Source organism: Xenopus laevis, chromosome 3L, assembly GCF_017654675.1.
Source record: "Xenopus laevis strain J_2021 chromosome 3L, Xenopus_laevis_v10.1, whole genome shotgun sequence".
Lineage (NCBI taxonomy): Eukaryota > Metazoa > Chordata > Amphibia > Anura > Pipidae > Xenopus > Xenopus laevis.
In genome coordinates, this window is record NC_054375.1 from 157,014,625 (window position 1) to 157,028,425 (window position 13,801).

Here is a 13,801-nt window from a genome sequence, read left to right on the forward strand (position 1 = left end):
ATGTATCAAAAACCGCATTTATCAGTGATTCACAACATAGCGTGTACTTATCATGCCCCAATAGAACTTAACTTGCAATTAGATGAGTGGATTTTTACTAAGATCACCTGGCATCTTAATAAACTTCTTCAATATACTAGAACTACAACAAGAATTACAAACCCTACTAAATACATTTTCAGATCAATGAAGGAACATTCAACAATTCAATAGAAACCCTTTGGGAAGCACATAAAGTGATCATTAGGGGTCACTTTATCTCTATAGCTGCAAGGCTCAAGAAAAAAAGAGCTTACCAGATTCAATTGACCAAACAACAGCTAATAAAAGCAGAAAAGAACTGCACATAAGACAGAGACCCCAAATTATGGTCAAAGCTGGACCATTAAGACTTAGGAATATGTTTGCTGATTACATAATATTAATGTAACATGTCCCCAAACTTCTCTACCCAACCTTTGCAAATTTACATTCAACTATAGAGTTTATTCTGATAACAAAATAAATAATAAATAAGAGGCTCTACCATTAATTGTTTCTCATTAACTGAAGCTTCTTAAAATCAACTTACCCTTCAAGTGGAGAGACCAGGCAATAAAATATTAAGGGGTACAATTAACCTCTACCTATCAAACATTATTCAAAAACATGCATCCTCCTCTCATCATTTTATTAAAAAAGGAACTCCAGACCTGGCAGACCTGGGGAAAATAGTAGCAGTAAAAATGAATCATTTCACCAAGCTGCTACATGTATTTGATGCCTATTGAGATTCCTAAGAGTATTATACAATCCTATCAGAGATAAATGCTTAACTTTATTTAGAATGGAAAGAGACATAGTGCCCCAAGCCATACAATGTATAGTCAAAGAACCCAAGGATGAATGGGAGAGCCTACATTTCTAAAATACTATATGGCAGCACAACTAAAACCAGCATTAGATTGGACTACTTATAAACAGAACTCTAAGTGAGCCCAAATAGAAAAAAGACAGCCCAGGACAAGTACACACATCAAGTTTGATTTGGAGCCCTAAACAGCAGTTTCAGAGATAACATCTTCTGAATCCAAAAAAGGTTTCTCCAGGTTTTTATATTTGCAAATAAGGTATTATAAAGATTCTTTCAAACAGCCTGAAGGGCCTGTCATTTATAATCCTTAAAGGAAATTTGTAGAAAGGAACATACCCAAAATAAATTGACATCTACTTTGTATAATTTGTTGTTGGACAGAAACCGGATACTCGTCCTTACCCATAAATGCTCAAGTGGGAGAGAGATCTGGGAACAAAAATATCCCTATATAACAGCTTGCCAAGGTATTTGGGACAACGCACCTAAATCTTCCATTTCTATATATATTATATATATAATTATAATTATAATTACTGGTGACATTTTGCTTTACTGGCTATATACTGAATAATAGAATTATTCAAAAACCTGATTTACATTTGGTAAAATATTGTTTATTGTATAATATCTTTAAGGGCATTTTTCATATCTTTACTTCTCAAGCTGTAAATCATTGGGTTAATAAAAGGAGTCACTACTGTGTATAAAAGAGAAAGAAGTTTGCTAATGGTCTGTGACTGTTTTTTTGTGGGAACCACATAAACACCAATGAGAGTCCCATAAAATATGGAGACCACGGCCAAGTGGGAGCTGCAGGTGGAGAAGGCTTTTTGTCTCCCAATATTGGACGTTATCTTTAGGATTTCATGGGCAATACAGATATAGGATCCAGTAATGACCACTAAGGGGATAAGTAACAAAGCGATGGATACTGTGATTGTCAATATCCGTGCTAATGAGGTGTCTGAGCAGGAAAGTTCTAGAAGGGGAAAGTAATCACAGAAGAAATGGTTGATGGTATTTTGGTTGCAGAACTCTTGTGTAGCTGCAGTAATCACAGTTACTGGTATAAAGCTAAGGGCAAGTAGCCATGACATGACAATTAATTTAACACAAAATGGGAGGTTCATTATGGAAGAATAATGCAGAGGATTGCAGATGGCCAGATATCTGTCATAGGACATCACAGTTAGAAGAAGACACTGTAAAGCTTCAGTGACAGCAAATAAATAAAGTTGTGCAATACAGCCAATAAGGGGTATTTTATATCCTTCATTTATTACAGTTCTGAGCATGATGGGAACAATAACCACAGACTGCAGGAGATCAGATAAGGAGAGTTGTTGGAGAAATAAGAACATGGGAGACTGAAGTTCTTGACTGATTGTTACCAATACTATGACAAGGACATTTTCAAAGATGGTCAATATGTGAATCAAAAGAATCACTGAAAAAACAAGGATTTTGAAATTGTTGAGATGCTGAAATCCCAAAAGGAAAATCTCTGTGACCATTGAGTCATTGTTTATTTGCATTGCCTAGGAGGGAAGAAGTATAAGGATTTCAATTCAGCAGTTGGAATTAACAGACTGGCTGGGGAAGAGGGAACAATATGCAGCAGAAATACAGAACATGTTAAGAGCTATTTCATGCAACAATTTCAGTAAAAATTTCAGTAACAATTATTCCTACTACCACTAACCCAACCAGACTATTTGTAAGTAGAGAATTTCTGGAATCAGCCAATTAAAACAGGGGAAATTGGTCAGTGACTCACAGCATGAGGGTGTTGCATCTGGAGAAATAATATTGTTAGGTTAAGAAACTCACAAATAAAATATATAAGCGACTGTTAGAGAAAATAATAAAGTAAAAAATTAACAAATTTATTTAACACCCAGTGCAGTTTGGTGATTTTATATAAAAGTATGGCTTCCACATTTTATTGCTATGTATGTTCTGAAAATGGAAGGAAAGTGCAGATTAGAACCAGAAATATGTTGGAATCACAAAAAAGAAGAAGCATCAGACCAACCTGCTCTACTGCATGTCCAGCCCTAGACATTTCTTCCTATGAAACATTTCCCAGAAACAGAGGATTTAGCAATAATGTACTGACCTGGCTACTGACTGGGAGGTGTTAAACTTGTCTCCTTTTATTTACTAGATGCGCCAACTTACACAGTCACTAAGTCTATGGAGAAATATGCTGAGGCCTATTGAGGCTGGAATAATAAGGTCCATAGAGTAAAACCAATGTCAAAGTCAAAATAAATGAAAAATAAACTTCCTATAACTTATTATAAATAAAATGCTTAAAATCATCTGAGCCTGATATAACATTAAATACTGAGTGGGTAACTCTCTAAAACTATTGTCTTTGTTGGAATTTTCAGATATTTTATACTTTTAATTTTATATTTACGAAATACGCATTTTTTTATTCAGCATCTCATTTTTGTATTTTTTGTGTAAATGCACGTTTAAGAAATTAATCTTTTTCACTTATGTAAATTCTGTACTCCACTCTGTTGTCTTTTTAAACTCTGAAAATTAGATGCATTTGTTGATGTATTTCTAAACAGTAGGGGTTGAAGGTGCTTCTGCGAAAAGGAACAACTTATGTATCAACTGTAACAGTTACTCAGGGACAGACATTAGTAACACTCAGGGAGCATACTCAGAAGGGTCTGCTGGGAAATGGAGCAGCTAATGTACCAATTGTAACAGTTGTTCTTGGACAGAAGTCAGTAAAAGTTAATCACTGGAGGTACCACAAGTAATTATGGTGCAGCCCCCCAGTTCTCTCTCTTGTTGGCTCTTATTCAGAGAAACACAATATGATTGATCTCCAATGAGAATATAAAATCCTTTATGGCAGAATATTTGCATAAAGTGTTCATTTTAAACCATTACCTTAATAGAATGAACAGTATCATCATGTGGTAGAAACATAGATCACAAGATATTGACTTTACTCAGAAAAGAAAACCTCTTCTTGCTCTCTTTTGTTACAGTGTTTCTCATTGTCTCAGTGTTGTCACAAAGAACAAAAATGGTAATAAAAGAGTAAAAGCCTAAAATCCGACAGAACTGACAGATTGGTAATAAAAAGTAAAAGCCCAAAATCCGACGGAACTGACAGATCAATGGACATTGAATGGTTTTATTTTCAAAGTCTATGGATAATTGATGTTATTTACTTGCTGAACCACACTGAGTAAAGTGCAATTTCAACATATTTTCCATGCACTTGCATTTACTTTGGGACAGGAGGCTGGAAGGACTGAGCGGGGTGGGTACATGTTAAGCAACATCAGGGGCAGTTCTCTGAGCCAAAACAGAAGGGCTGATAAAGTGGGAAAGCTTTACTTACAGTATAGAATAAGAATCTAAAAACTTGGGCAGAGGGACAAAAGCTAAAGAAATAGACATCACCAGATTAACTCAAAATTATTCTTACAATGTCATTATTGTTATGGCATGGCTGTGTTTCAGAGCCCTTTATTATGATCCAGACTTTTTATGCTATGTATACAGAGGTCAGTGTTACCATGGTTGAGGGAGATAACACTATGTGTCTGTAGGAGACAGACTTACTTTAAGTTTTTGTAGACACACTTACCAACGTGTGGTCCTACATCCAAAATGATTATATGCTATCCTTGTGGTGAGATTGTATCAAAAAGGTAAATTCAATGACTTTCCCTTCTCAGATGATCAGGTGTTCGATTGCCACCACTGTTATTACAGGAGGTCTTTTCAAGTGACAGTGTGACTGTAGATCCTGTAAATGCCACATATTTAGAAGCAGAAATTAGCACTTGCTGGTAAAACATCTTTTAATTTAGGACCATGGAGTAAAAGGGATCTGTGTTAATGATTCTATTCATACATGTGGTATAAGTGGACATTAATTTTCCATTCCTAGTGGCCAAAAATCCTTCAGTGCAGTGATTGGTTGTGAAATGTGCTTGGATGCGCTCACAACAGCAGGACCTTTAACATAAAACTCCAACACCTGCATAAAGAGAGACAGCTTGCTGAGAGGGGGATACTGAAGAGTAACTTGATTATTTCAGAAATGGTACAGGCAAGAAAGTTCCATCAGACAAGGAACACGGATGATCATCTCCCAATAAATCTGCATAGGCCTACATAATGATCTGATCATTGGTCTATGCACAGACACAGACACAGATGGGATGCACCCATGTACGGCCTGTTTTACTGCACCCCAACAAGTCTGTAAAGGACTGCAGTATTATCAGTACTGAGCATATGGACAGGCTAGAACAGTGATCCCCAACCAGTAGCTCGTGAACATGTTGCTCTATAACCCCTTGGATGTTGCTCCCAGTGGCTTCAAAGCAGGAGCTTATTTTTGAATTCCCGGCTTGGAGAAAACTTTTGTTGCATTAAAACCAGTTGTACTGCCAAACATAACCTCCTGTAGGCTGCCAGTCCACATAGGGAATACCAAATGGCCAATCACAGCCCTTCATTGGCATCCTCAAGAACTATTTTCATGCAGATGTTGCTCCCCAACCCTTCTTACATTTGAATGTTGCTCATGGGTGAAAAAGGTTGGGAATCACTGGGCTAGAAGATATACTATCCAGGAAACTCTTTGGAGTCATTATATCAGTCAGTGCCAGGGAATGTTACTGAAGGAGACACTTTGCTTATGTTACAATGCAGCAGAGTGAGATTGGAAGATTTTTCTTCAACAGTTTGGTTTTATAATCATATATTGCTTCATAAAAGTTTTATGATTCTAGTAGATTTTCATGTTGTATTGCTTCTGCTTTCTTACTGATTGGTGGGACAGTTATAGAACTTGGCACAGTTATATAAAAGGAGTGGGATGGGGCAGACAGAATCACTTGTTTTGTTATTGAAGAACTCAATTGAACTTCAACCTTGACTTACACTGACCCAAATTGTGATTCTCTACTGAAGTGACTGTGGGTCGTTCTCCTGATAGGTCAAGAAACCCATCAACAGAGGGCTCTGAGAGGCAAGTAAAGATCAGGTAAGACACTGCAACCTTTCAGGTAACACATTGGGTCTATTTACAAATGCTATTTCTTGATGTTACACTTTCTGGGAGTCACATTACAGCATTGGGGAGAAACTCTCTTTCTGTACAAGCAAAGCAAAAATTTCAGATAAAACAGGTATCAATCCACCAAGCCTTTTGATTCTCTAAAACAGCTACTGACCAAGAAAGGGGAGCTTGCTTTAATTTCTTATATTATCTTTCCTAACAAATCTGCAGTAGACAGCTAGAACGTTTTCAACCATTGTGTAAACCAAAGCTGATCATTGCTTATGTTATTGATGGGCTCCATCAATCCATTTATTCTGTTTTCGATGGCAGAGGTAGGACCAAGGTTTTTGTAAGATACTTCAAAAACCACTACACTCCACTACAGCCAGTTTTACATGATAGCAAGCTGCCAACACTGATCAGGAAACCTAAGTGAAAAGTATTTAATCTGAGAATCTGCTGTGTATTGTCTTGAATTTTAGGTCATAAAGCTGACATCTCTTCTTGGCAGAAATGTTCAACAGTAAGTGATACACTTATGCCTATCTTGTATTTGTCATTTTAAATAGACCCACTTCAGTCCTAAATTTTTGAACCATGGGTTGACAGACATGAGAGTGGAATAAGTAAAAAATGGGTGTGAGATTTTGTACAAAGAAACCATTGTCGAAACTTACTATACCAAAATATACCATCCTATCTTGAATTACTGGTGGACTGTATGTTTGTTAGTTTCATAGGAACCCAACTGTGATAAAAAATGCCAATCCTTCTACCCATGTCTAGTGCATTTCTTCTATATAAAATGCACTGGGAGACTTCTCTGGTGAGTGCTCTGCCACATCTTTCTTAGTTTTTCAGGTATTTCTTGTGTGGGCTTGAGCATGGAGCAATTGTAGCAAGTATAGCTATTTTAGTGAGTCATAAAGGGTAATTACATTTATCAGGTAAGAAGTGAAAGTGCCTTAAAGGGCATGAATGCATTCCTATTAGTGCTCATTTAGAGAGGCTTGAGGTGAAGAGATTAGCCAAAATGAAGTGACCTTTGGCAATTCTGTCACCTGCAGGGAAGGTAGTGCAGTGCAAAAAACTTGGCTTACTTTGCCCATTTTACACCTTACCCTGCAGATAGTCAATGATCCATCCCAAGCTTGTACAAGGAGCATCTGGGAAATGAGAAAGATGGTTGGGCTGTGCTTCTCAGTCAAGTCTCTTGAGCTGGTGCATTTTTTAATAGAAGTTCCCTAAGGGCAGAAGGTTAGCATTTTGCCTAACTTCTTAACACTTTGCCACTATTTCCATTTCCAGATAAATATATTTTACTGTGTGAAAAAATATGTTGGGTATTAAATGTTATATTCTTATAGGTGAACATGACCCTGCTATACCCATCCAGATGCAGCCTCAGTTTCTAAGTATATCAAGTACCCTTGATCAAAGCCATCATGCTAGACCACACCCTGTTGTGGCTGCAGGGCTCCAATCTCTTTTAGAGGTCAGTGGCAAACTTTTTTATAGTTTTTGTTAGTGTTGTCTACCCTTCCAACAGTGCTCAGTATGTCAGTATGTCACCTACCTATATTTCCATAGTTCTACTGATCCTGGTTTCAAACTCACCTTCTTATGTGACACTGCTTATGATACCATCCCAGGACCAACTCTGCTCCCCATCAGATGCTTCACATGTATCATTCAACCCTGCTCACTGCTTCATGTACACTCCCATGCAACATTACTTGCTGCTTCACCTTCTACATTTCTGCTTCCCACCCAACATATCTCTTTGTTTCCCTACTCCACCCATCCAACCCTACTCTTTGCTTACAATACTTGCATCACTACTTTCTTTTTGACCTATTCCTCTCTATTCACCTTACTTTTACCTGCACCTCCTTTTCCAGCAATGACCCTTATTTACCCTTTTGAGCATGGAGAAGTTGGAGTGTTAAAACCCCCACTACATCTGCATCTGTGAATACTAAGTATGATACATTTTTGAGGAACATTGCGGCTATTGATTAACAAGAGGGGTTCTTGTTAATCAATAGTTGCAATGTTCCTCAAAAAATGTATCATACTTAGTATTCACAGATGCAGATGTAGTGGGGATTTTAACACTCCATTATCAAGGGCAGAGAGCTAAGGCTACCCCCATTAATACAACACTGCCTGGGTTCAGCATCTCTGCATTCATAAGGACAGGTGGGGATATTCACATAGGCCTTTCCCATTCCTGCCCCCTTCCTTGTGTGCCATTCAGGCTGCAAACGGAACTGCACCTCACTGTACTATGCACATTGAACAAAGAACTTAACTTACACCTGTATCACTTAACTCTAAGGAATGAAAGGTTGAACACCTAGAAAGGCAATGTATGCGTTCTAAATTGAACTAGTCAGCCAGTTGGACTATTAGGCATTCAATGTAATTGTACAGACAAATCTGGAGAATATAATCACGTCTTTCTGTTTTAGGTGGATGAAGTAACATTTCAGGGAAAAGGTAGGAATCAAAATAAAAAATTGCAGTGGTTGATTGACATTTTACGTCCCCTTTGAAGGTCCAACCTATGGCCAAGGTTCCCCTTGAAGGTTCAGCCTTTGTTTAAGGCCCAGATAGCTCATGAATGGGTACAGATAAAACATAATATCAGTGTATCAATGTTTCAGCCACAGTTCTTATAATTTTTAGGAAAGCAAATATATATTCACCCCAATTCCCTTCCTAACAGACCATGAAGATGGGATTTCACATGTATTTAGAAGAGTAAATTGCCATTCTCTTCATTTCCTTATTTCTCACTCAAACTGCCCTATACGTATATGGTCCCAGCAATATTCCTACCCCCACCAGGGGACCTGACCCCACAGTTTAGGAACCATTGACTTACAGTATAGTTGGAGACATGGAAATAAGAGAACTCAAGGTTTGGCATGGGGCTTTGCATATGCCAATATAATCAGTCTGTTTGGATAGTTGACCCAAAGATATAAAAACCTGTTTTTAATAATTAGTACCTAACAAACATTCTTTCCAGTTTTCCAGACCCCTGGGGGAAAGATTCTGTATTATATACAAAAGGACTCAGAGTGCTGTGGAACCCCTCTGATACTCAGATTTATGGACTCTTATAAACAGGAACTGGTGCGTGCACATATATTGTATGATAGTGGGTGTTGCAACTCCTATAGAGAGGTGAGACTGTTCACAAACTGACCTAAACCTATTCTTGGTCCCACTGCTCCTTATTCTAACAGGGCCCCTTCCATTTACTTGGGTAAAAATTAGGCACATGGCTAAAATATAGTCCTACTTACTTCCCTCTACATCAAAATGTTACTGGGTCACTAAAGGCTTAGCCTAAAAAGCTCAGTTGATCAAATGTTTAGGGTGATGGCCCAAGTGCTCCTGTAATTAACAGCAGCAACAAAACTCATTACTGTGTGCAGGAAACAATGGGCTAGGTGGGGTTCTTAGCCCCACCTGAAAAGTTTGGACTTGTTAGTTAAACAAGTTCTGATAAAGCTGCAGAACAAAGTGATCACTAGAAAGTAGTGCTGGGGCAGCAAAGAGACCACTAATGAAGGAGCAACATATATATATTAACTGTATATCATTTTCCAGCTCCAGATCGAAGCTCCACCAATGCATCCCATTGGTTTCATTACAGACTGTTGTTCTGATGGTGGCCTGAAATTCTCCATCAAGGATAACAAGAGGGTACCCATATTTACATCCCAGATCAGCATTAATTCCTTTTTGAAGAAACCCATAGAGGTACAAAAATCTCTTAAAATGCTTATTTGCTATCTATCTATCTATCTATCTATCTATCTATCATCTATCCATCTATTGTTTCTTTCTTTCTTCCTCTACGTCCCTGTCTTTCTCTCTCTATCATCTATCATTCATAGATGGAAAAGCACCATGGCGACAAACCTCCTGACTTCTTGCAAAGGGATTATAACTCAATAGGAGGTCTAAGTGAGAATGTAAGGAAGGCTGTTCCCAGCTCACCTGAAAGGCAATGGCAGCAAGACTACAACCTCAACTTGAGTCTGCAATAGGGATGGGCGAATTTATTCGCCAGGAGCGAATTTGCGTGATTCACCGCCAGCGAATAAATTCGCCGGCGTCAAGAAATTTTTTCGGCGCGTGGAAAAAACGGACCCCGGCGTCAAAAATGGCCGCCGGCGTAAAAAAAAACGGGTGCCAGCGTCAAAAACGAGACACCGGCGTCGTTTCCCGAATTTTTTGCCGAATCGAAACGGCGCAAATTCGCCCATCACTAGTCTGCAACCATTTCTGAGAAGGATTAAGCTAGGCAAGAGGAAAACAATTATAACTGAATGTTTTGCTGTTTGTTAGACAATTACAAAATCAATTATGAAGGTATAGTGATCCTATAGTGACATTATAGTAATTTGGCCTGTGATACAAATATAAAGACGAATTATGTCAAGAGACTTACTAAAATATTAATTTTAATTGTGGATTTTCCTTATATATTAGATATGCAGTCTATATGGACCCCAACCAGTCAGCAGGATCACAAAGGGCTTTGCAATTCTTATACAGTTTCCCAAGGACCTGGAGGCTAAAATGAAAGCTGTGATCCTAGGGACCTACCTATACATGGTGAGTTTTCCTCCCCTACTGTATAATCTATTCTATAAATCAGTATATTGCTCCATACAAAAATTACCTGAAAATCCTTTACAAAATTACTTTTGTGACTCAATACAAATATTACTCCTCTTAGTTGCTATACACCTCCTTTTGCTCCTTAAATCCATACTCTTTTACTCCTCATATTGTTCTTTATAACCCCCCTATAACTCCTCCTACTGCTTCATATAACCCTCCCTATAACTCCTCCTTATTCTCCATGTGGCCCTCAATATGACAGCTATCGCTCCATAGAAATCTCTCTATGGGGCAAATTCACTAATCTCTGAAAATTCGCCAGCGACGGCTTTGCTCACATCGCAACACTTCGCCAGGCATAGATTCGCCAGGACAACGCTAATTCACTTAATCTGAAGTTGTGTCCAGGGCGCCGAATGCTGGCGAAGTTGAGCTAGTGTTACTGCGCCAAGAAAAGCGAAGTTGCGCTAGTGTTGGCTAATTTGCATATGGCAGGAAGTTAAAATACAATAGACGTATATGTGGCAGCAAATACATTACACTACACAAGCCCAGGGAAACCTTAATAAAATAAAATAAAGTTGTTATATTGCCCTACACATGAGCCCAGTGTATAGTTTATGTGCCATATGTTAGGAAATGTAGGGGGGAAGCCGGTTACCCCCAAAAAAAATTACGCTATTTTTCAGCCTATCACCCTGAAAAAAAAATCGCCAGCGTTTTTTGAGAAACTCCCATCTACTCTATTGCACTTTACCTGGTCTGAGGCGAAGGCAAGTCTGGCGCAAGAGGTAACGTTCAGTAAAATCCGCATCTTAGTGAATTTGCGTAGTTGCTTCCATTTACCAGACCGCAAATTCGGCAGACGTTAGGGAGCGAAGTATCACTAGAGTCTATCTACTTCACTAGTGAAGTTACGCCAGCGACCATTAGTGAATCGGCGAAGTACCAAAATGACATCATGACGAATTTTCACCCGCTTTAGTCACTTTGCCCATTGCTAAATTTGCCCCAATAACTTGTGTGAGAGTGTGTTCCTTCTGGGGGGCAGGGTGGTCTGAAGAACAGGAGATGGTGGAGCTGTGCTGAGTAATGTTTCTAGCTCAGTCCCAGGCCTCAAGTAGTTGTAAGGCCCTAACCCAAAGCCCTCTTTGAGTAATACCTTTAAACAGGTTCAGACTGGAGGGCCCGGGGCCCACCGGGGCTGCTGTTGCAGCAGCAGGGCCCCCTCTGCACAGTGTTAGGCCCCCTCTGTCAAAGCAGGAAAAAGAATCTCAGGGTGCAGATCTGGTTCGGTGAGGCCCACAAGAGCCTGGGTTTTTCCCTGTGTCCCAGTCCGACATTGCCTTTAAAGAAGGTTTGATAAGGAAAAGGCTTTTTTTTTTTAAAGTAAAGTGATTTCTGGTTTAATTGATAGTGATGGCATTCTCAGGACCAAGCATGAAGAAAATAAAAATATAATCATTTAATATTATAAAAAACTGTTTAATGGAAAGGAAATAGACCAGGAGAAGATAGAGCAGTATTTGCAGGTTGTATCTAAAGGCCCCAATACAGGGGCTGATAAAGCTGCCGACAGACAAAATTAGCAGTTTATTGGCCCTTGTGTGGGGCCATCTGACGGGCATCCCTGATCGATATCTGATCGAAAGTTTGCCAGATCTTGATCGAGCAGGTTAAGAAATCCAGTCGGAACGTGGCTGCATCTGTGCGTTTATGCGGTCCTGCGATCTGACCACCCGTATCGAATGCATTATGTTCCGATATCGCCCAACTTCAATTTGGGCATATCAGGGAGAGATCCGCTAAACGGATCTAACATCTATGGCCAGCTTAACCCTGTGCTAGATCAGGAGTGTGCACAAGAAATTTCCTGTAACGGAAGATGGAGGGTAAGAATAAAATCTATCGACAATAAAACTGACTGTCTAGTGAATGACTTCGATAGGGTTTTCTCTGAACTTGTGTTACCTGACCTTGTGGCCCTGTATAATGAAGAAGTAAAAAGCTGTTAAACTTATAGATTAATTGTGTAAGTGCCAGTTCTTCTGGCCAGGGAAGGGAATCTGAACGAGTTAAAGAATTGGATTCAGTGGGCCAATAAACTTGTTATTCCAAAGCTACAGGGCCGCTCCACCAATGAGGTGAGTTGAGCCACTCGCCTCAGGCTGCAGCGCCCCCTTGGATGCCAGGGGCGGCAAAAATGCTGCTCCTGGTAACTAAGAGCCTAATTTCTGGTTTTCAACCCCATGGACCGCCTCTGCCCTCATCGGCTTTGATCCGCTACCCAACCCGGACCTGCAACTGTCTTATCCGCAAACCGACCCGCAACCCACAAACCACCATCAAACACGAAGTGATGTTGCTTCAAACTGGAAGTGACATCATCAAAAGTTGATGGGGACAGAAACAAGTTTTGTAAAAGGAGTTAAATATAGACAATATCACATAAGACAAAAAATTTAGATGAGATCCGCAACCTGACCCGCAGACCCGTGACCCGCATCTATAACCACACCTGAAAATCCTACATTCTTTCAAAATGTTATTTTTTTTATATTGTAGTGGGTTTGCTCTGAGAACCTACTATCTGTTGGATGAACCAAGCCCCACCTGACCTATTTGATTCTGAGTTTAATCAAACCTTAGATGATGATGATACCCATTCATGAACTGCCGCCATGTATTTCAATTAAAAATATTATGCTTTGTCAAAATGCTACCTAGTTTTTAAAATACAGAATAACAACATCCATGGAGGCATTTTCATTCCTAGGTATTGGTGGGCCTTTGACAGAATGATTCAAAAATGAATTCTTTTTTCCTGTTTGCAGAAATTCCGGGTTAATGAGATTAACAATCAGCAATACTCTTCCAGTGCAGACAGGGGAGACTTTGGAAGTGCAGACTGGAGCTTTGGAAGTGGAGACTGGAGCTGTGGAGGTGGAGCTGATATTGATTTTGATACTGATTTTGGGGAAAGTGACTGGGGAGGATGTGATTGAGATTTAATTATATGGAGGGCAAGAAAATTCTGTTTTACTAAAGTAGGTTTAATTTCATTGTTTGATTAATAATTATGACTAATAACAAAGTGAATGAAGGCTCAGTTATGGACACATTTTTAATTAAAAGGCTTTTATCTTTAAATATATTGATGTTGAGTTGTTTTCACTTGTGCAGAAGCAGAACATGGAGGGGTCTCACAATTGCCAGTTTAATTATGAAATAGATGTGCAATAGAT

General features: G+C 39.1%; 2 protein-coding genes across 2 annotated transcripts; one reads left to right on the forward strand and one right to left on the reverse strand.

Annotated features, from left to right (window-relative positions):
* Positions 1–1,470: 1,470 nt before the first annotated feature.
* Positions 1,471–2,370, reverse strand: LOC121401317 (olfactory receptor 11L1-like). The gene has a single exon (XM_041585702.1). It carries the CDS (start codon positions 2,368–2,370, stop codon positions 1,471–1,473), a length of 900 nt encoding a protein of 299 aa, XP_041441636.1.
* A 3,181-nt stretch (positions 2,371–5,551) lies between these two features.
* LOC108710476 (phospholipid scramblase 2) lies at positions 5,552–13,561 on the forward strand. Its single transcript, XM_041585703.1, has 9 exons — positions 5,552–5,561; positions 5,819–5,891; positions 6,138–6,241; positions 7,277–7,404; positions 8,384–8,411; positions 8,947–9,104; positions 9,534–9,686; positions 10,422–10,547; positions 13,391–13,561. Exons 1-9 carry the CDS (start codon positions 5,552–5,554, stop codon positions 13,559–13,561), a joined length of 951 nt encoding a protein of 316 aa, XP_041441637.1.
* The last annotated feature ends 240 nt before the right edge of the window (positions 13,562–13,801 follow it).